This window comes from Desmodus rotundus, chromosome 6 (assembly GCF_022682495.2).
Source record: "Desmodus rotundus isolate HL8 chromosome 6, HLdesRot8A.1, whole genome shotgun sequence".
NCBI lineage: Eukaryota > Metazoa > Chordata > Mammalia > Chiroptera > Phyllostomidae > Desmodus > Desmodus rotundus.
This window is the reverse complement of record NC_071392.1, coordinates 144745273-144768355: the sequence shown is the minus strand read 5'-3', so window position 1 is coordinate 144768355 and position 23083 is coordinate 144745273. Positions and strand designations below refer to the sequence as shown.

At 44.7% G+C, this 23083-nt stretch overlaps 1 protein-coding gene across 1 annotated transcript in view; it reads right to left on the bottom strand.

Annotated features, from left to right (window-relative positions):
• Window positions 1-2908: 2908 nt before the first annotated feature.
• Window positions 2909-23083, bottom strand: part of ITK (IL2 inducible T cell kinase) — a 53272-nt gene continuing 33097 nt past the window's right edge. Inside the window, exons 9-17 of the mRNA XM_024577009.3 lie at window positions 16314-16396; window positions 14435-14568; window positions 13923-13997; window positions 10155-10326; window positions 9533-9749; window positions 8531-8595; window positions 8327-8445; window positions 5966-6123; window positions 2909-3686 (exon numbers count right to left, since the gene is read on the bottom strand). Coding sequence (XP_024432777.1) covers window positions 3615-3686; window positions 5966-6123; window positions 8327-8445; window positions 8531-8595; window positions 9533-9749; window positions 10155-10326; window positions 13923-13997; window positions 14435-14568; window positions 16314-16396 — 1095 coding nt within the window. The 3' untranslated portion in view covers window positions 2909-3614. The remainder of the gene's footprint in view (window positions 3687-5965; window positions 6124-8326; window positions 8446-8530; window positions 8596-9532; window positions 9750-10154; window positions 10327-13922; window positions 13998-14434; window positions 14569-16313; window positions 16397-23083) is intronic.

The following is a 23083-nucleotide window of genomic DNA, read 5'->3' as shown; positions in this document are numbered from 1 at the left end:
TATTTTACCCTCACCTGGGACATTTTTTATATTGCTTTTAGAGAGAAAAAAGAAAGGAGAGAGAGACAGAGACATTGATGTGAGAGAGAAACACCGATTCGCTGCCTTTGTGTAAGCGTTCCAATCGGGGATCGAACCTGCAACCTGGGCATGTGCCCTGACTGGGAATCAAACCCACGACCTTTCAGTCTACAGGAGAGTGCTCCAACCAACTGAGCCACACCAGCCCAGGCCAGAATATATTTTTAAACACAAATTGGCCTTCTCTTCTTGCTCAATGACATCTTTTCTATCTATAGGTAGAATTCCACTTTTTTCTTTTGTAACAAGTTCTTTGCCTAGATTTGTAGCCTCTTTCAATTCGCCTGCCCCTTCTATCACCCCTACCCTCATGGAGACCACACACACCCCCCTTATGCTCCACCAATGGTTAGCGGATAATAACTTTTCAACACATTCTAGTTCCTCTATTCCCCTGCCTGAAAAGTATTTCTCTTATTTCTTCCCACTTGCTTACCTTAAATAAAAACCATAATTCATCTTCAAAGCTGAGTCAGACATTATTTCCTCTAGGACAGTGCTTCCCAAACTTCAATGTGTATTGGATCCTGTGGATCTTGTTAAAATGTAGAATCTTAATTCAGTGGGTCTCAGGGCGAAGCTCTATAATTTGCATATCTCACGATCTGGTCTTGCTGCTGTTGCTGGTGCAGGGACCATGCTTGAGTAGTAAGTGACATAACCTTTCCCTATTAAGAGTGAGATTTCATCAGTTTTTCTGAGCTCTTCTCTTCTTCGACCATATTTCTGTGTTGCTCTAATTGCTATATTATATATAATTTTACTTGTTTATATGTCTCCTTTTCCAATCATACCTGCAGTTTCTTAAAGGAAAAGACTCTTCCTTTTTTCATCTTGGTTTCTGCAGCGCTCAGAACACAGCGTGTCATAGGAACCTAGGAAGCATTTGATGTTTACCTGTTGAACAAATAAGCGTGCCTGCGGAACGTGAAACTGTGTAACCATTTTTATTTAAGGAATATTTGCGGTTGACACTCGGACACATATGAAACCCAGGCCATACATACTATAGTTATTAAAATGGGCAGCTTTATTTGCTGGGCCTAAACTTTGACTGTGTGTGCTTTATGAAGGGTAAGAGACATTTGTAATACTTTTATGGTGAACACTAGCAATGACTGTACACTAATAAATACCCCATCTATGCGTATATAAATACATAGTCTCAAAAGGTACAAAAGGCAAACACTATAAAATGCATTAAGAACCAAAACCTTGCATGAGGGAATTCTCTGTGAACATGTGGCACCATTTTCAAAATGATTAAAAAAAACAAAAACAAAAAACAGGCCGGAAGTCCATTTTGCAGGCTAGGACAATGGGAGGGAAACGAGCTACATGCGTTCAGCTAAGACCGGCGCCATGAATCTGTGCTTGAACGAGATAATGACACTCAAGGGGGAGGTTTCCTAAACCAGACTGCAGAAATCAGTCAATTCCGATGTTTTCCTGCTAGGCTGGATGTTCCAGAAATTACATCTCTAATTACAGATTCCAAAAGAGAATGTACAAAATGCCAGCAAGTACAGAGGGATGAGTTTGGATAAGTTGAGTAAGATCATCTTCTGAATGACGGAGTTTTATCTTGGGGCCTCCCGTTTCACAATTGTAGTTAAAAGTTATGCATCGGGTCTCTAGCCAGTCAAAATATCACCTGGTTTAGAAAGAGCTGATTGCAGCACCACTCCGCAATCCCTCCCCAAGTTTTATCTGAACACTGTAGGAAAACTAACTCTCTCTTCCATCAGGGAATACCCTTCCCTACAAAGTGTCCAAGAAGACTGCAGCCAGCTCGAAGCTGGAGTACAGAAAGCCTTCTATACACTTCTGCAGGAGAATCTTCCCAAGCTGCTTTGAAGCCCACCTAAATGGCTTCATGCCACAGGACTCTGCTAGGTAGAGTGAATCAAAGGGTTAATTAACTAAGTCCAATCTCATTACCTCTGACCAAGGGGAGGCTACAGATGAGGAAAGAGGAGACCCTATTCCAAGTGGGAGGGCTACAGTGCCAACAGCAGTGGTCTACAGCGGAACAGCATCACTTTCGGGTGGTGCTTTGTTGATGTCTTTATTGGCTTTCTCTGCCTTTTCCCTCTGCTGTATGTATTTCCTCTGCAAGCAGTTCCTTTTGTCCTTGGTAAGAGACAATGTTGAGTAGGAAGAAAGAAACTGTGCACTGGAGTCAGACACACGTGAGCTAGAATCCTGGGTTGAATTCCTAGGTCTGCCACTTTCGTCAGGTGTCCTCGCTTTTGAGAGCCTCAGTTTTACAATATGTAAAATGGGAATAGTAATACTAACTCACAAGTTTGGTGTGAACTCAGGATAAACTGCAGAGAAGGCTTGTAGCTCAGGACATACTCACTTTGCATATTTCAGAGCTCAGTCAACAGTAGCCAACACTATCCACAAGAGGAGCACCCCACTGAGTGCCTGGCTCAGTTTCCATCCAGATGGTTTGAGCAAGAACAGACCCCTTGTTTTTCTCCCAGAATTTTGGGAGGCTGAAAGTCTAGCCCTTAAAGCTGCAAATCTACATGGCTTAAACCAGCTTCAGTTTCTTTGTGAGGCCACACTGCTCCACACAGTGCTGCCCCCTGTTGTTGATGGGAGAAGGCAGAGAGGGGGCTGCTTCCTGGAGGTGGGGGGTGGCAGGGCACAGGATGACGGAGTCCTCAGTCAGAGTGTGTGTTCAGAAGCAACCATTTCCTCCTAGGATGCCCGCAGAAGCGTTCTGTACAGAAGGGGAGGCGTAGTCACCTACCTGGCTTGTCCTAAAGGTGAGCATCGGCATAACATCCTAAGGTCTTTCTCTCTACTACTACCATCAGATGCCCTCTTTCTGCCCAGACACCAGATATCCAGGGCTCCACCTGTGGGGTCGGGAGTGTTCACCCAAATCCATAATGCTCCCTTCAAGGAGAAAGGTGGCAGTGTGCTCTGAGTTAAGCCTCACAACGCTGCTTCTCAGGATATCCGGCCTCTGAGGTGAGCAGCTGCTCCTTTGTCATCTGTGGCCGGAAGCTGTGGTCAACGGCATCACAACAGAGGAGCTTACTCTTTCAGACCTTAGTTAACTCACCATTCTCCTTGATAGGGAGTCATACTCCTCGGTCTTCTGGCCCCATCCCCTGGGATTTTATGTTGCCAGGTCAAATGAAACGCCCCTTGACCGTTAACCTTAGATCCATGTTTAAAAGAACAATAAAAATAACAATCCAGGGTCCTATCCTTTCTCTCTCTCTAAGAAGAAGTGCAAGAAATGTTGCCGGAAGCTGTCAGACTGAGGTTTGTGCACCACCCGAGATAAGAGCCTGGAGGGAGGGTAGAGAGAGGCATGGCCGCTGCCCTGGCCCTGCTCTCACTTCATTGGCTGAGCCTAGTGCCTGTGGCTGAGCGCCAGCCTCCGTGGCAGCCCGGGGACTGGCACTACAGGCCAGCTGCCTCCCGGGAGTCCTGGGATGGTGGCAGCTTTTAATGCTCTGTGGAGGGAGAATTTCCTCCCCTACTCAGGATCTGCAGCTGAGTCTCTGTTAAAGTCCCAATTCTGCAATTTCGCCCAGTTGACTCAAGAGTCTGGAGAAAGGTGGCCGGTCTTCTGGTTTCTAGAGAGGGAAGAAAAGGACTCTGAGTTCCTTGTGCTTGTGCATCACAGCCAATTCCAAAAGAACACTAGAATTCAATAGCAGTACCCTCTGCTGAGTTTAAATATTAAAATATGGTGCTAGACCAATTGGATATCTGGATGCAATACAATGATTCTGGACATAGCCCTTATACCCTCCACGAAAATTAACTCAAAAGGATCATAGACCTAAATGTAAAATGAAAAACTGATAAAATTCGAGAAGATAACGTGAAGTTCTGGGTAACTTTGGGTTTGTCAATGAGTTTTTAGATACAACATCAAAAGCATGATTCATAAAGGAAAAAAAATTGATGTTAAACTTTGTTATAATTAAAAACTTCTACCTGTAAAAGACACTGTTAAGAGAATAAAAGATAAGCCATTGGCTGGGAGAAAATAAATTTAAAACATAGATCTAATAAAGGTCTTATATAAAAGACTTCTTAAAACTTAAAAGCAAGAAAACAACCTGATTTAAAATGGACAAAAGATCTCAATGGACACCTCATTAAGGAAGATACGCAAACAGCCAGGAAATATAGTGAAAAGATGCTCAACATATGTCATTAGGGAATTGCAAATTAAAACAAGATACCACTTGTTTTAGAGATACAACTACCCACCTATTAGAATGGCTAAAATCCAGAGCACTGACAATACCAAATGCTGGTGAGGATGTGGAGCAACAAGAGCTCTCCCTGCTGGTGAGATGCAAAATGGTACAACCACTTTGGAACACAATCTGGTAGTTTCTCACAAAGCTACACGTAGTGTTATCATATGATCCAGTGATCACACTTCTAGATATTTACCCAGTTTGAGCTGAAACTTATGTCCATACAAAAACCTGCGCACAAAAGTTTATAACAGCTTCATTCATGATGGCCAAAAACTGGAAGCAACCAAGGTGTCCTTCAGTGGGTACATGAGTAAACAAAGTGGGGTGTATCCATACAGTGGAATAGTATTCAGTGATAAAAAGAAATGAGCTACCAAGCCACAAAAAGACATGGAGGAATCTTAAATGCACAATGCTAAGTGAAAGAATTCAGTCTGAAAAGGCTACCTACTATACGATTCCAACTATATGATATTCTAAAATGGAAGAACTGGGATGATAAAAAGCTCAAGAGTAGCCGGGGGTTTGGGGAGAATGAGGGAAGGAATAAATAAATATAGGTGAAACCTGGTGGGTGTAAAGGCAGTAAAACTATTCTGTATGATACTGTCATGCTAGAAACATATTACGCATGTGTCAAAACTGATAGAACTGTACAACATACTACACTGATGCAAAATGTTATTCATGGGGGGAGGACATGGGGGTGCTCTGTGCTACTTGTTCAATTTTCCTGCATATCTAAAACTTCTAAATAGTACAGTTTGTTAAGTTAAAAAAAGAAAGAAGTGTGAAATAAATGTCCGCTATCGTAATTACCCTTGTGAAGTGGACTGGATTTGTTTTGTGCCCTTGTCGGTTGGCTGGTTGGTTGGTTTCTAATTATAAACGATCTATGAACTTACAAATCAAGCATTATTTAATTCTCTACCAGTAAGAAAGAGGAGGTTTAGGGACTTGTTTAAGATTAATGACTAAGAGAGGGCAACGCTGAGACAAAACCCAATTATTCTACAGTTTTTCAGTTCTACCTTTTTACTCTTCGATGATCTGAATTTGCATTAACTCCCTATTTCAGCAACTTTCAACTTTGGTTGAAACTTACAATTTCCTAGCTCACAAAGGACATCCAAGACTTGTGCGGGGTGCTGAAGGTATAGCCTGCAACCCAAGCGTGGGGTAACTGAGACATCTGGGAGCATGCAGAGGTGTTGGATTCCCTTTCTGAATTGTTGAATGAATAAAATGAACTCCAAGTCATTTTAATATTTTCACAGCACAAGTGAACTTCTAATCCCCAACTTATACAGCTAACTTTATATTCAGTGGTTTTACAATGTTACAGAAATGGGTTTTTTCCTCAAGAAACATTGACATAGCTTCACCCCATTTTTCTCTCACCATATATTAATGGCTGGTGACATTATATAGCAAATCAATGATATTTAAGGTCACTGCCAGATCTTTTAGGGATGGGGAACCTCTCTAGTTAATAGACTCTCCAAGTCACTTTCCTGTTAATCTATTTTATTCATTCCTGCTGATTCATCCTCTAAAAGGGTTCCTGTCTCTAGGGAAGGGGACAGAACCTGAAGCTGTAGGTTATAATGCAGTGAGAAACCACATCCTTTACTGACCTCTTTCCAGCAATGATTCATGATCTGGTAGATATGAGAGGAGGCCAGCCGGGGCTTGTATAAGCGAAATCCAGTAGTGATGTCTTCCACCACCTCCGAGTTGCTCCGGTTTTCATATGGGATTTTGCCTTCACTGAAGACTTCCCACATGAGCACACCTGCAAGAAATGGGGCGTGCCGCACAGCTAATGATAATGTTTACAAACAGCAAACAAATAAATGTACCTCTAGAAATCACAGACTTCTTGACATTAAGATTCAAGTCCCTACCCCCTGAGGGTTATTAGGCCTGTCCTATTTCTAAAGAACAGAGATTTCCCAACCTTCTCAATGGTGAGGAAGTGCCAAGCTCAGCCCTCTGTTTCATCTAACTCAGATGCTAATACTAAAACTTGCAGGGACTAATATACTCAAATGTCTACATGTGATGTAAATAAGTGAAGTGGATGAGGTATAATAGGGACTAGTGAGGACTGTGGAAAACTGGAGATCAAAAGTTCTGTCTCAGTGGGACAGCTGCAATTTGGCTCCATCAAGGTAGGGCCCCAGGAAATGATGGCTCAGGATTACCACATTTTCTGAGTTTCCAAAAGAAGTCATATTTTGAGAGTTTTAAAATATAAACTCAATTTGATTTTAAAAAATACTGTGTAGACCAAGCAAAACACATCTTCATGTTGTCCATTTTTGACAACCTAATTTAATCCCTTTTCCTCTTCCACCTGAAGTATACCTGTCACACCAAAAACCTTAGAATGAGTGACAGAGGGCAACGGCCTGAGGCAGGCATCAAGCTCTCAGACCACCCAGGTTTGTTTCTCAGGCTTGTCACCCTTGTCACCCTTTCTACTCTGCTTCTATCAGCTAATCTCCTTTGGACACTCCAGATGACACATCCTAGGCAGGGATGGACTTCAGCTGACCCCTCTAATTATAAGATGCAGCAGTGAATTCCCAGGTTGACAGTCTGTGGCAGAATAAATCCCATTCAGAGTCAGAAGGAGAATGTGCCAACGTATCCATGGCTGCAAACATCTCTTGATGGGACATCCAGCAGGGTGCAAGCGTGATCAGCCAGCTGCACCACCCATAGAGAGGGGCCATACATTAGCCCTACCCTTTGCAGTTACACTTGGGGAAGGAGCATCTTCTGAGATGGCTCTAGTGAAATTGTATTTCTTCCAAGTTCATTCTGCAACTTAAATTTGACTAACAAAGTCATAGCTAGGCCTGTTGAACAGGGGAATCATTTTAAGGAACAGTTCAGAAGGACTCAGACTTACCAAATCACTTGGTTGTTGAAAATGGACATTCTAAAATGCTGGAGAAGACTTTAAAACTAGTTATTCTCCTAAGAGATTTCATTAGTCAGCTTCTTCCTGGTTTTTACTACCAGTCAGTACCTTTGGCAAACCTTCCCTCTACAGAGAATGGCAAAATCAGACTCCAACTTTTTCCTGCCTAAAGTATGATCCTTATAATTCAAATCAAAGAGGTTGTTTGGTATGTTTTTATGCAGGCTTTAGCTTAGGGTGCCATGACAAATCCAGCAAGAATATTTAGTCCATTCTGCCACACCAATATCATCCATCTGCTTCTTATTCATGGCCATTTCACTTATTAGAAATTCTAATTTCCTATCATGGCCTGTCAAATTTATCGCCTACCGTTCACCCCTTTTTCTTCGGACACACCAAGTTTTTGCACCTGCTGGTTCCTCTGTCAGGAACACTGTTCTCTGGATCTTCAAATGGAGACAGCTCCCTCTTTTCATTCAGATTTCTGCCCAAGAGTCACTTCCTCAGAGGCCTTCCCAGGCCACGTAATTTAAAACAGACCTTCTCTCCATCCCAATCACTCTCTGCCCCATAATTTTGTTTTATTCATAGCACTTACTCATCACTACCTGAGAAGTTATAGACATGTTGATCAGCTTTTTTACGTAATCTGCCTCCTCCTCAACTTTAGCTCCAAGAGAAGTCTTCCCTATCTTATCCACCACTGTATTGTGAACACCTAGATCAGGCCCCTGCATCTAGCAAATGCTCTAAAATTGTTGAATGAATGAGCAAACCGTTATTGAGGATTAAGTGTGGGAATATAATATTGGACAAAATTGGTCCTGGACCTCATGGAACTCACATTCTGATCTGACTCCTCCAGCTTTTGGTCTCACAGCAGCCATCACCAGAATCCTGTGTCCACTCTCATTTTTACCCTCCCCCATTCCAAAGATCTTTAAGAATAAGTACAATAATGAGGACCCCTTCACACAGACTGCCAGTGGAACTCCCTCACCACCCAGAGTTCAAGGGCAAGTGGACCCAGATCACGTGGGTATTGGGCCAGGATGACACTCACCAAAGGACCACACATCTGACTTGCTACTGTAGCGGCTGAAGGAGAAGACTTCCGGGGAAGCCCACTTCACTGGGAATTTGGTGCCAGTGGAGCTGGTGTATTGATCGTCAAGGACAAACCTGCAACAGAGTGGAGAGAGCATGTCTGAGTGTTCAGAGTCCCATTCTTGAGGCTCTGCTGGGGGGCATCACCTCCCCATATTACCTTGTCATCCCAAAGTCCGACACCTTGACGACTTGGGTTTCTCCCACTAAACAATTTCGGGCAGCCTGGAGAAGAGACAGACCAACAAAAGTGTGAATAGTCAATAATTAAGGAGTGTCTTATAATCCTGGTCCTTTGTTTTTCTTTGTGCTGTTGTACAAGGGCTCCTAGGAGCTTTACAAATGTTAATTAAGCTTCACAAGTGCCTGCTGGAAATTAGCTAGAAAGGTGAGTATGAGATCCTTGATCAGGATGAGTAAGGTGGTCTTTTATCTTCATTTCTGGGGTCCTAATTAGAAGAGAAATCCATGCGTTGTTTAACCAATGATATGCTCTAATCTAATGCAACCTGATGTAATAAAGATAACGTTAACACTAGGGCTGCTGGGAAGAGACTGTCGCCCATTTGACTAAAATAGGAGCATTTCAAGGTTGTTAGTCCTCTTAGAACTCTTTCTCAGTAGGGAGAGTACCTGGTCCCCAGTGACTGTCACAGAATGTAACACTGGAAGAGCCCTTAGTGATAAAGACTCCAGTGAGTCTCAAATTTTAGCATGCCTCCAGGCAGGACATGTTAAAATAAATATTCCTGGGCCCCAACCCCCAGAGATTCTGAGGAGAGCTTTAGGATCACCCCAATGTGATTCTAGTAGCTCCTGCGATAACACTTTGAGAAAAACTGCGAGTTTGAAAAGCTTCCCTCATTTGCCAGGAAGCCACAGAGAGGTGAAAGAGGCTGTTGGTTTTATTTCTGAAGAATGCAGACTGAATCTCATAGGGTTAAAGTCAGAGGCGGGGCTGAGATCTGAGACCCCAGATCTCAGTCCTCATGAAATGAGTTCCCACTAGGACATCCCAAAGGGGGCAAAGGAACAGGAGGTTCGGAGGAAAAGGCGATGGTCTGTGACTTGTTATTGATTAACCCATTCCCCATCTTGGGAGCTCTACATTTCAGGGGCCCTGCCTCCTGGGCCTGCAGGCAGCTGCCCTGCACCCTCTCACCAGGTCTCTGTGGATGACACACGCCTCTTCCAGGTAGGCCATGCCCTCACACACGTCTAGGCACATGCCCAGCAGGGTCTCTGCAGCAAAGAGCCCCCGCTGGCTGCGCAGGTAATCCGACAGGCAGCCGTGCTCCATGAACTCAAACACGAGGCAGATGGGAGCCTGCTCCAGGCACACCCCATACAGCTGGACCAGTTTGGGGTGAGAGAGTTTCCTGGAGGAAAAAGTCAGGGGTGAGAAGGTCCAAACTCGGTCTCTGCAAAATGCACCACCCCCTCCACCCCCAAACAAAAACAAAAACGCATCATTTGAGCCTAGACCGGAAGGATGACAGGGAGTCAGGTGGTATGTGTGACGATGAATGGAGGCCAGTGTGGGTGGCGTGTTGTGAACCGGAGGAGAGATGGGTAGGAGATAAGATTCATGAGTGGGCAGGGCCAGACCATGACAGGCTCGCAGACCACAGGGAGAGGGTGGTTTTATTCTCTGTGCCATAGGAAGCCTTTGCTGGATTTGAGCAGGGAGCTGGCACAACACCGCATCGGAGTGCTAGGTAAAGAGCACAGCACAGAACGTGCTCCCCAGGGCATCTGTGCAAACCCTTGTTTGGACCACTTACATCATGACTTCAGCCTCCTCTATGAAGTCCTCTTCTGACATGGCTCCTTCCTGGATGGTTTTGATGGCCACCTTGTCCTTGTTGAGCCAGTAGCCAAGATGCACCAATCCGAACTGCCCGCTGCCAATCTCCTGCACAAAAGTGAGCTCCGAGGGGTGGATCACCCATCGCCCTGGAGGAGACGGAGGGTTTTCCAGGGTTGGTAAGCAATGGATGTGAGGGATAGGGCAGACAGGAGATTGTACAGCCTTACATAGAATGTTAACCTATCGCTAATATAACCCCAAATGGCAAATGTTATAAGTCCTAGATCTAGAACTATCATAGATAGATAAAATTATTATCTTTTTTCCAAATAACAACACAGGATATGCATTTAAAGCCATGAAAAATGTGGGTGGGGGAGATTACATGGAAAGAGGGAGAATGGCATTAAACAAGATATTAAAGATAGTAAAAGAGAGGGTTCTTGGAAGGTCCCGACCATTTTCTATACCTGGTTGAAAATGTATTGCTGTCGTTTTCCACACGGAGCAAATCTCATTTAAGCTGATCGTGCATTCATTCATTTACCATCAAGAGCACCCACTATGTACACAGCACTCTGCTAGGCCTCAGCAGGGGTGGGGGCTAAGGAATTGTATTGAAAAGGACTGGGAGCGAGGGGCCAGCCAGAACTGTGTCTGGCACGTGGTAGGCTCTCAATAAATGTTCAATAAACAAATAAAAGGGATCCGAGTCTCAATTTTCACACTGGCAAAGATGAGTGGGGTCATAAACTAATCTCTGACGTCCCATCCAGCATGGATACATGGGATTCTGCAGTTATTAGAATAACTTTATTTTCACAAGGGGACTAAAGAGGCACTTTCCTATCCTGACACTTGGTCTAGAATCACAGACAGCTCAATGTCTACCTCTGAAGCAGAGACTCAACAGAAAACAGTCCTGAGTACCTACTGTGTATCAGATATGATGCTTGTTAGGAATGGGAGCTCGTAGTAAGTAAAGCATTACCATCTAACCCCCTGGGTCAAAATCACCTCAGGTACTTGTTTAAAATGCAGACTCCAGGGCCCCTCTATCAGGGATCGTTTTGGTAAGTGTTGGGGAGGGTCCAGGAGTTAACACTTTTTAAAATATATTTTGACAATTATGCTATTACAGTTGTCCTATCCCCCTCCTTTATTCCCCTCTGCCTTGTACCCTCCTCCCACCCCCATTTCCCATCCCCCCGGCCTTAGTTCATGTCCATGGGCCATACATATAACTTCTTTGGCTTCTCCATTTCCTATACTATTCTTACCCTCCCCCTGTCTATTTTGTACCTATCATTTATACTTCTTATTCCCTGTACCTTTTCCCTGTTCTCCCCCCTCCATCTCCCCGCTGATAACCCTCCATGTGATCTCCATTTCTGTGATTCTGTTCCTGTTCTACTTGTTTTTGTTTTTTAGGTTCAGTTGTTGATAGTTGTGAGTTTGTTGTCATTTTACTGTTCATATTTTTGATCATCTTCTTTTTCTTAGATAAGTCCCTTTAACAGTTCTTATAATAAGGGTTTGGTGATGATGAACTCCTTTAACTTGACCTTATCTGAGAAGCACTTTATCTGCCCTTCCATTCTGAATGATAGCTTTGCTGGATAGAGTAATCTTGAATGTAGGTCCTTGCCTTTCATGACTTCAAATACTCCTTTCCAGCACCTTCTTGCCTGCAAGGTTTCTTCTGAGAAATCAGCTTATAGTCTTATGGGAACTCCTTTGTAGGTAACTGTCTCCTTTTGTCTTGCTGCTTTTAAGGTTTTCTCCTTATCTTTAATCTTGGCTAATGTCATTATGATGTGCCTTGGTGTGTGCTTCCTTGGGCCAACTTCTTGGGACTCTGAGCTTCCTGGACTTCCTGGAAGTCTATTTCCTTTGCCAGATTGGAGAAATTCTCTTTCATTATTTTTCAAATACATTTTCAATTTTTTGCTCTTCCTCCTCTTCTTCTGGTACCCCTATAATTCAGATATTGGCACGTTTAAAGATGTCCTGGAGGTTCCTAAGCTCCTCCTCATTTTTTTGAATTCTTCAAAATGTTCTGTTCTGGTTGAATGTTTATTTCTTCCTTCTGGTTCAAACTGTTGTTTTGAGTCCCAGTTTCCTTCCCATCACTGTTGGTTCCGTGTGCATTTTCCTTTATTTCACTTTTCATAGCCTTCACTTTTTCCTCTAATTTGTGACCAAATTCAACCAATCTGTGAGCATCCTGATTACTAGCGTTTTGAACTGTGCATCTGATAGGTTGGCTATCTCTTCATTGCTTAGTTCTATTTTTGGAGCTTTGATCTGTTCTTTCACTTGGGCCATTTTTTTTTTTTTTTCCTCAGAGCATCTGTTACTTAGTAAGGGCGGAGCCTTAGGTATTCACCAACGCGGGGCAACCCAGGGTGCTGCGCTATGACGCTATATGCTGCGCTGTGACGCAGTACGTGAGGGAGGGGTCTGAGAGGGAACAGTGCTGTTTGCTCCGATCTCTGCCGGCTTTCAGTCACTTTCTCCACTACCCACGAGCCAAGTGGGCCTGTCTGGTGCTAATTCCCGGGTGGGTAGGTTTGTGCATGCTCTGGGACCCTGTGGGTCTCTCCAACCAACTCTCCTGTGAGGCTGGGAGTTTCTCCCACTGCTGCCTCAACCCCACAGGTGTTTTCAGTCCAGAGGTTTGAGGCTTTATTTCTCCGCTGGAGCCCTGGGTTGTGGGTCTGTCTCATTCCCCAGTTGTTCCTCCCGGTTTATCCACACTCAAATGTGGTACCACCCAGTCTGCCAGCCACTGCCTCGCTTGAGTCCTCTCTGCCTGGCCGCCCACCTCCACCCCTCCTACCGGTCTGGGTGAGTGTTTCTTCTTTAACTCCTTGGTTGTCGGACTTCCATAGTTTTGATTTTCTGGCAGTTCTGGTTGTTTTTTGTTTTTAAATTTGTTGTCCTTTTGTTTGTGCGAGGAGGCACAGTGTGTCAACCTATGCCTCCATCTTGGCTGGAAGTCCCAGGAGTCAACATTTTGAATAAGCATCCCACGTGACTTGGATGCACACTGAGGTTTGAGAACAGCCGATGTGGGACATAACAAATGAAAATTACAGCTTCTCAACCAGCACAGTTTGGACAAAGGGATGCCAACTCATTGCCTTTGAATTCCAGGCAGATGTCACAAGTGGCTGAAGCAGTCCCCCAGGACAAGAAGGAATAGTAGGGCCTGTGGCATAGGAGCTTCACACCCTTCCTAATGGTATTCAAAAAATTTTTCACACTGTGCAAACAAACACTTGCGGATGCTGCCAGCTTACAGCCCTTGCAATGGTCCTGTACCTGACAAACTAGATAATACAAACTTCTAGAAAAAAAGGTGACAACATAGTACTAAGGTATTAGGTGACAACATAGTACTAAGGTATTATTACCTAGTATTTTTCCAATAGCATTTAGTAGAGTGCTCTGTACAAAGTGGGTACTCAACCACTTCACTGATGAACTCTTACCTAAAACCAATGGACATTGATTTGGCCAAGATAAATGTTCTGTAGACAACTCCCTTACTCCCTTACCAAACACATAAATGTGAATTTGTGCACGCCATCTCCACATACACAGTGTATCTGTTCCAATGGTCATTTTAGGTCTGGGGAAGAGTTAGGTTCATGGAGAGTCCATTCAGATTTGTCCCAGACCTTGAGGGATGTGAGTTTTAGTGCAAATGCCTAACATTCCTGAACATGCTGCTCACCGTATCTCAGCCCTGCTGTGACAGGGGCTTTCTGCCTCCAGGAACAAACTGGGTATCGGAGCCGAGTGACCAGGCCTGGATCAATTAAAAAGCAAAAGGCTGTGGTTAGAGCTTTCCTGTGCTCACCTCACCATCCTAGTTAAACCGCCAGGAAGAAATAAAGCCCAAAGCCCAATCACTTTCTAAGGGCAGCCCTGACTGCTGTCCTTAGAAAGGCCCGCTTGCCAGGCAGGCCCTTGGCTGGTGTCTGAGAACTTGGGTTTGGGGATATTACACCTTCTGAGAACAATCAGAAGCACAGGTGGGCAGGTGGTGAAATCGCATGCTTCTAACAGCAGAATTTACTAATGGAACATACGTACTATAATCCAATATTTGGCATCTTTTTCTATTTGTATATTTAATTATTATTTAAGGTCAGCTTGTCTGCCATAAAGACACCAGGCAAGGGGCTTGTCACTTTTCTCCAAGCTCCTGTGTGAGGGTCCCCCCCCTTGTCCTTTAGGACTTACCTCCTCCATTGTGCTGGTGATAATTGATGAGGAGAGGGATGGAATCGAACACATACTTCTCGGCCACATAGTATCTCTTGGGGTTGTCATTTGTTTCTTTGATGTGATAGTGCTTTATACAGGGGTTGTTCTCACTTAAACATATAAAATTAAATGCAGTGATTAAGAATCAATGTTTAGACACAAAAATGTTGACTGGTATCGGATTCCTACTAGCTTTGCTTTCACTCTCTCACAGGACGACCGATACATTTCAACCTGTGCCAGTGTTGACAGGTTGCGCTGGGTGCTGTACTGGGGACTCGGAGGCTGCATGGGGACCAAAGTAGAGTCAGTGCCGTGATGTTTCTTCCACAGCCAAAACTGGGGAGTGGTCTCGTATGGGCTGCATGTTTGCCTTCCCTGTTCTGTGAATCTAACTAGTTACCAGCATATGTTAAGGAAGCATCTCGGGCCCCTTAGCACCAATTTGACGTGTGCAGCAGAGTTAACACAGCAGCCCTGACTGCTGTCCTTAGAAAGGCCCGCTTGCCAGACAGGCCGTTGGCTGGTGTCTGAGAACTTGGGGTTGGGGAGGGTTCCCACCACACTCTAACTAACGTGGGTGGTTCCCGGGGCCTACATTGTTTGTATAAACATTGTGGTTCTGCCCACTGCCTGCTTTTCTTCTGGGAGCCTGGAATTTTGCTCTGTGTTAGGCAGAGGCGGCCTATGTGGAAACCTTGGGCTCTGCATCTCTCATGAGCTTCCTGGTAGACACCACTTCGCCCCTGTTGCCGCAACTTGCTGCTGGAGGAATTCAGCCTGTCCTGTGTGACTCTGCTGGGAGAGGACTCTTGGAAGCTTGTGTATGGTTTTCTCTGGATTTTGCCCCACGTGCCTTTCCACTTTGCTGACTTTGCTTTGATTCCTTTTGCTGTGACAAATCTTAGCCTTGAGTATGACTGTATGCCAAATCCTGTGAGTCTTCCCAGTGAACCCCCAAACCTGGGGGCGATCTTGGGGATCCCACACAGCTTTAGTTCTCACTTCTTCTGCATCCTGTCCTATGGAGCGGCAGATCACCCTCATCACTGTGATGTGCACTGCCCTCCTTCACACCCTGCACAGCACCCTGCCTCTTTGTCACCTCTAAACCCTGGCTCTTGCTCTGAGTCTTGCTCACACCCTCCGTCCTCCCAAAGACCCTTAATAGTTATTTTTCGCTCTTCTCTTAATTCTTCCTTCACTTTGGTCATTGACAAATGATTCTTCCTCATTCTCTAACTATGGAGGTGGATGCTGAGGTCCTGAGAGGGGTGAACGTGCAGTGAGGGGGAGCATGAAGGGGCTGGACCACTGCATCTCCATTGCCTCACACAGGTGCCAGCAGTTCTCTGAGCCTCAGTTTCTTGTTTGTGAAAGAAGCATAGTAACACCTGCCTTCAGGGCTTCTCAGGGTTGGAAATGGTCCATAAAGTTCTGGCACGTAGCAAGGACTCAGTAAATGGTAGGTAGGTAGCTTTATTAGCAGAGCTGGAGCTAGAATTCATATCTTCTCGCTTCCAGCCAGACGTACCTTTTTATTATTCTATGTAATTAATTACAAACTCATCAAATACAGAGCCAGGTATTTTAGTTCCTTATAGCTCTGCACTCAGGGATGCTAACTGGGAAAAGAGCCTGGCCTCCAGTCCCAGCTCTGTCATTTGCCAGCTAAGTGACCACAGATATGTCCTTTATCTCTCTGGCCTTGACATTCTCAGTGGGCTCAGGGAAAACACACCATTCCCAGTGACCCCTTGACCTCTTGCTCTGCCTGACATTGCTGTGTGTGCCCCCTTCCTTGCCCCCTTCAGGACTGTCTCGCCCCATGCTGATGAGCGAGTTAGCACCATACCTTACGATGGCCTTGGTGAAAACAGACAAGGTATATGTTCCTGGAGTCCTGGAATCTCGTACCATGAAGGCTCCTTCTTTGCCCTGGAATGGTTAGAAAGAATGGAGGCTTAGTGATCCCAGAAAACCAGGCTCATGTACCCAGCTCATGAACTTTCTTGCTTGTGAACAGGGGGAATTCTGTAGGCCAGTTTGTTATAGAGCAGACTTTCAGCAATAATGGCCACCGTTTTATAAATTCATTCAATAGTTATCTCTTGAGCTCTCACCATGGGCCAGAGACTGTTCTATGGTGATAAAAGCAGTAGTGAAGACAGACAGACACAAGCTCCGTCCTCTCGGAGCTCACCATGTACCAGATTCATTACAGATATTGTCCCACTCTCACCAGGCCCCTGAAATCTAGATGTCACTATCTTCAATTTCCTGATGCGGATACTGTGTGCCAGAGAGCTGAAGTGACTTTCTCATGACCTACAACCATTAAGTGGCCAACCTGGAATTTGAACCTTGAACTTGGCCTGTAAGCAAAGTGATGCTCATTCTACTACTCCATGATGCCTTCATTCAACAAATGTTAGAAGCCACATCTCCATTCCCCTACAAGGGCATAAGCTTTCTGTCCTGGAAGCTCCATCAGTTCCTTAATGAAAAAATACTTTTAGGCCCTTTTCAAAGTGCTGACTTTGCTGTAGAGCGAAAGGAGAAAAACATGAAGGTCCTGGTTGCATGAGGGAAGTGGAGAAAGAAGGGAAAGACCCAAATATGCACCCCTCATTCCCCCCTGACAATTTTGCTAGCACTGATAAAATCAGTGTAAGCAAATGAATATACCGGTTTACTCATTCCTGGTGGGAACTTTAAAATCTTAACTCTGTTTTGAGTCCTTCGTGTCTAATGCTCTGTTCTCACCCAGCCGTACATGTATGTTGGTAATATTTGCAAAACCTATTAGTTGATTTATTTAACATAGACGTAGTGTGGTCCTTCAGTCAAGGCCAGTGGAGCCAGAAGTCTTGTGTGGTGGGCCTACACTTGTAGCAGGTGGAGCAAAGTGCATACAATTCAGAACAACACTGGCCCCTCCATCCCCCAACCCCAAAGGTGGGGTATCTACACATACAAATAACACCCACAGATGGCCATGCTGATTGTTTGAATGCTAGAATCTCAGGGTTAGAAAGGGGCTATCTAGAGGCTATCTAGTCCAGGCTTATCCCAACCTCAGCTCCATTGACATTTGGGGCCCTGTATTTCTGTGTGGTAGGAGGTTTTACAGGGTGTTTAGTAGCACCATCCCTAGTCTCTAACAACTGGGTGACAGGCATGAGCAAGTGTTCCCTGGTGGACACAATCGCCTCTGGTTGACAACGACTGACCTGGCCTCACTACCTAAACCCCCGGGTCCCAAACATTGCTGATGATCACATTTACCCAGACAAAACAAAATAGCAACAGCAAACAGCTGACCATGCTCCACCCCATATCCACGCACTAGAATCCCCAAGACCAGGACTCTTAATGCCTGAACTTTTCAAAAGCTGGCCATGTGATTCCTACAGACATTCAAGTTTGATCTTCACCGACTCGGCTAAACACACAGCTCTTCTTTGTAACAGTCCTGTTGAATAGCCTCTGTCTCACAAAACAGCACTAATAGTGAGGAAGCTTACCTTGCACAGACATGTAACCAGCTTCCTCTAATGTGGCCCTGACCTTGCAGGATGTGTGTGTGACTGCGTGTGTGTGGGAGGGTGGGGAGGGTGGGGACGATCGGCCCTTACAATATTGTTCATTCTTGCCAAACATATAGTTCACCACATAAACTTTGTGAAACTCCCCAAACTCTTCTTATCTCTGCTGGGAATTTCAAGTCTCTTTTGAAATTTGAGAGGGAGGCTGGAGAGTGGGGGAATTGGATGAAGGAGGTCAAAAGGTACAAACTTACAGTTATAAGACAAGTAAGTCACAGGGATATAATGTACAGCATAGTGATTACAGTTAATGATACTGAACTGTGTATTTGAAAGTGTCTGTGGTATATTAGAAAGCTGCTGAGAGTGGATCTTAAAAGTTATGAGAAGGAAACCTGGTAATTATGTGTGGCAATGGGTGTTAACTAGTTGTGGCGATCAGTTTGCAATATACACATCTATCAAACCATTCTGTTGTACCCCTTAAACTTGTACATTGTTAGATGTCAATTTTATCCCTCATTATGTTTGTGATATTCATCCACGCATTACATGTAGCATAGATCGTCTTCAAAATGTCCTCCTTTTGCCAAATACTGAAGCTTTTGCTCTTGTCTTATTGAAATGTGACGGGTTAAACTCGAGGCAGGAAGAGGTGACCCTATCTGCATATATAACTTACGCTAAAAGGGAAGAAACATAAATAAAAAAAAAAGGCCAGAAAGTTACCAACTGTCTTGTGAAGAGAGGAGTGTGAACATCTCTTCTATTTAACTAAGAACATTTTCTGTTGGTATTCTTTCAAAGAAGCCATTTACTTCTTGGACAAAACTTGGAAATCAGAGCAGGGCTCCACTGTTAACGGGAGTAATCCACAGACATGAGAGGAAGGAGAGGTGAGGTTTGCAGTCAGCTCCTCCAGGCACGGGAGGTTCCGAGCTCTCCCTCCACAGAGTTGTCCTGGGCGGCAGTCAGCGACGGTGACAGGAAACTGGTTTGGGGCTGAGGTGGCCTCGAGTACTGAAGGAGATGAGGCACCCAGCCTATGCTGTACCACCTACTTCCTGAAAAGGGCTCAGAGGAAGCCACCAAGAACAGGGGAGCCTGAAGGTCTTTGCTCACATCACCGCCACACTAGGGGGCACCAGCCAGGCAACACAGCCCGGGGCAGGTAGGTGGGGAACCTCGCTCCCATGGGACATTTTCAAGGTCTTTTTATACCCTTTATACTTTATCTGGAAAAAATAAGTAAATAGGCAACGAGAAAAAAATCATCCCAAGGAGGTGAAATACATGGATAAGAAATACAGGGATGGGAGAATAGGACTTAACTCTGATATCCTCTTGTGAACTGTGTGTGTGCGCATGTGTGCATGTGTGTGTCAGAAGCACCCCTGCGCTAGTCCAGACTATGCCACTGACTCACGCTCTGAACTTGGCTCCAGTGTACTCGCCTATAACACAAAAGGGATAACACAGATGTTTCTAAAGGGAACTCTTATTCTAACAGTCCATAGTTCTGTGAATTCTCGATGTTTCCTGATTACATGTGTGAGCTTCAGTTTTCTCGGCTGTAAAATGATCTGTGTAAGATTGCTGGGAGAATTAATGTGAGGTGCCGAGAACAGTTCCTGGACTATGACACCCGCACAATGATTATTGGCACCATCATTGACATCATCGCCACATGCTATGGGTTACCATCTGTTGGATGGATTAACTCATGCCTCCACATGAGACAGGTTGACTGGGTTAGAATGATCTTTCTCTCTTTCCGTCCATAGGATTTGAAGGTGATCTTACCGAAGATAGTCTTGACACATAGGTTAGGTTATTGCAAAAAAAGACAGGTGGATAAGTCATAGCTTTGTCATGCCACATTATACTCTAAGAGGGTCTGACACATAGCCACTCTTTCTGAGCTGGTTCTGGAGCTGGTTCTTTTCTTCTCTTGAAACAAACCCATTCATATGTCAATATTGCATCTTTAATGACAACTTAGAAGCATGCAAATAAGATAAACCAATGTGCAAGATGAGGCTCCTGCCCAAAATTCAGGCCGCCCAAGCAAGCGATGCTGGAAGGTATGGAGGGCCTGCTTGCAAGGAGTTTACCCTCTACCGAAATGGGTTTAGACAGAAGAGAAACTGCTAAGGCCCAAGGCAGAGTGAGAACAGTGCCCCTGGAGCGGTAATGACCTTGTACCATACAGGTTCAAAGGCAGAGGGAAAGCATGCACAGCTTCTTGGAGGAGGTGTTATCTGAAGACTTGCTAAGACATGGTAGGAAATGCTTTTCTGTGGTTCCCAAGATGGGGTAGGTCCCAGAGTCACCTGGGCGCCACCTCCAGAGGAATTTGTATTTTTAAAAAGCTCCTCCAATAATGCTCATGATCAGCCAGGTTCTCCTTAAGTGCAGTTGTTAATTTAAAACCACTTATTAAGCATTTGATATACTTTGTCATAGGTACAGTTTTGGGTTCCTAGGTGTAGGAGGTACACGATAAAGGGTTTCTCTCCTAGTGGAGAAATATGTACAGGGCAGTACATCAGGAGATTTAATTAATAAAAATGAAATAAATCCATTATTGGTTCATCGAAATGAGTCTATCCACGTCTTAATGGTCCTATAGTTATTAGATAAAGAGACACTAAATATACCCATGAAACAATTCAGTTGTTGTTTCAACACAGGGACCCACTGAAGTTTGCCCTTGCACTACCTAGGGAGGCAAAGAGGATTTGGTCAAGTAGTTCAGAGCGTCAGTAAGGACGAATGTGTCAACCATCAGGGCAATTGGAAAGTATATGTGTAAGTCCCTTCGAAGAACTGTACTGTGGGCTGTTATAAGTGTGCATGGGCAACACTTCATGAACCAAGGTGCGATTGAGAATAACACACCACACTTGTTAAAACTTAGTATAATCCAGGTGTGTAAATAATTTTGCATTCCTCTCCATTGGTCAAGTTTTACTATATTATCCAATCACATAGGTTGGGGGAACTAGATGCTAAGCTGGCTGCATATGCATCCCAAGTTTGACTTGGAAAAAAATACAGATTCCCAGAGACTCAGCGTGGAGATTCTGATCTGTAGGTCTGGGGTGGGCCCTGGCAATCTGCATTTTTAAGTTTCCCAGTGGTTTTATTGGGAACCACAGGAAAAGATGAAACACTAAGTCAGTGTGGAACCAAGTGGGAACCAGAGTCCAGGAATGGCTCAGCTCAATTCCTCTTCTTCCATGAAGTCTTTCTAACTCCGCTGGCGTCTTCCCTGAACTCGCAGACCACTGAAAGCCTGCCTCATATGCTCCCAGCTTACCTTAGATTATCCTCTAAGTCTTTCTTCAGAGTTTGTTTTGTTTCCCAATAGAGTCTAAAGCTCACTGAGGTCAAAGATCCTGTCTTAAGCACCCCTAAGTCCTTAGCCCAGTGCTCAGCAAAATGGTAAGTTCCCTGAGTTTTTATTGAGAAGTCCTAATAAAGGAAATGGTGCAAATGCACCGTAACTGAGCGATAATTGAAATAGCAAATATAACAGACTGCCTGTGTCTGGTAGTCACTGCTAAACGCCCAGTCTTTCAGAGAATCCACAAACAACTAGGCTTGCCCTCCTTGATGAAGGCAAGTTGCCCAAGGGCAGAACATCTCCCCTCCTTCTTTGTAAGCTGCCTGCTATTAGCAACTTCCCCAAAGAAGAAAAATAAGGTTCATTGCTCCCGAATATGACTGTGGATTTTCCTTCTCCCCTCCCATTTTCCGCTTACAAATGTCATATGCTTTTTCCCTCTGATAGAATGAATCAATCTATTATTAGTTTTTCTTGTGCAAAAATAAACAGACATTAACAATGAACTCTCCATCTTCAATTTATTCCTTGAGAATATTCATCACCCCTTCCCGTCACAGCCTTCATGCCCTTCCTGACATCTTCCCAGGTTTCCTTCTCCAGGGCTCACTCCTAACCACCGTCCAAAATCATGGATGTTTGGGGTGGCCAACTGGGGTGGGATTTGCCGGGGACTGGCATGGGGTTGGGGGGGGGTGGCTCTTGGGACACAGGAGTCTCTGTTTTAGAAGTGGAACAGTCCCAGGCAAACCAGGATGAGTTGGCCACTCCAGCTTCATTCCACCAGGAGAGATTTGCAGTTTAAGATTCTTAAAGATAGGAAATACTTTCAAACCATAACTGGAAAATGGTAGATGGTGGAACGACAGGGGCAGTGTTGACTATTGGCATAAGAAGACCAATGTCTTCAGGAACTCCTATCGACTATTTACAAGTCTCCTTGGTAAGGCTAGGGTTGGGCACTGGCCACCAACATCATCTGAATATTAGACTCGGCTGGAGGGATTTTTATCTAAGTTACTCATGCCTGGATCCTTCCAGTCCTAGAGAAACTGACTTAATGAATCTGGGGATTAGCCTGGACACTGGTTTTTAAAATGTGTCCCAGATGCTTCTAATGTGCAGGCAGGCCTGAGAACCACTCCTCTAAGGCATATATGCTGATAAACTAATCAATTTAGTCCAATGCTCTCTCCTTCTCATTGAGAGACTGAGGCCAAGAAGAAAGATGAGATGCCCCAAAGTCACACACTGAGCTTGTGACAGAGCAGGGGCCAGGACCCAGTCAGTACTTTTCCTGCCACACCATGCTTTCTCTCTTCTCATCCCTCTGTCCCTTAATCTTGATGTCCCTGGTAAGATCAGGGCTGCCACTCACACTGCATGGCTCTCGAGAACTGTTGCATGAAAAACGAGTTAAAACTGTGGTGTATTTCCTCTGTGCCCACGGCTCCAGCAGGCAGAAGCTGAGTCACAGCCTCCCTTCCCCCGGCCAGAGAAGCAGGTGGCTAAGACGGCTCCCTGGTGTCAGCCTTCATAGCTGAAGGACCATCACACCTGTGGCTACTGTTGCCTGCCAAGACCAAGGCCCCACCATTCCCAGATCTCTTACCCTGTTGCATGCTTGCCCTGTAAATCCCCAGAATGCTTTTATCATGCCCGAAAACCACTGTTAATCCAATATATTGATTCACTCATTGACGTAAACCACAGCGTGGCTGAAAAACA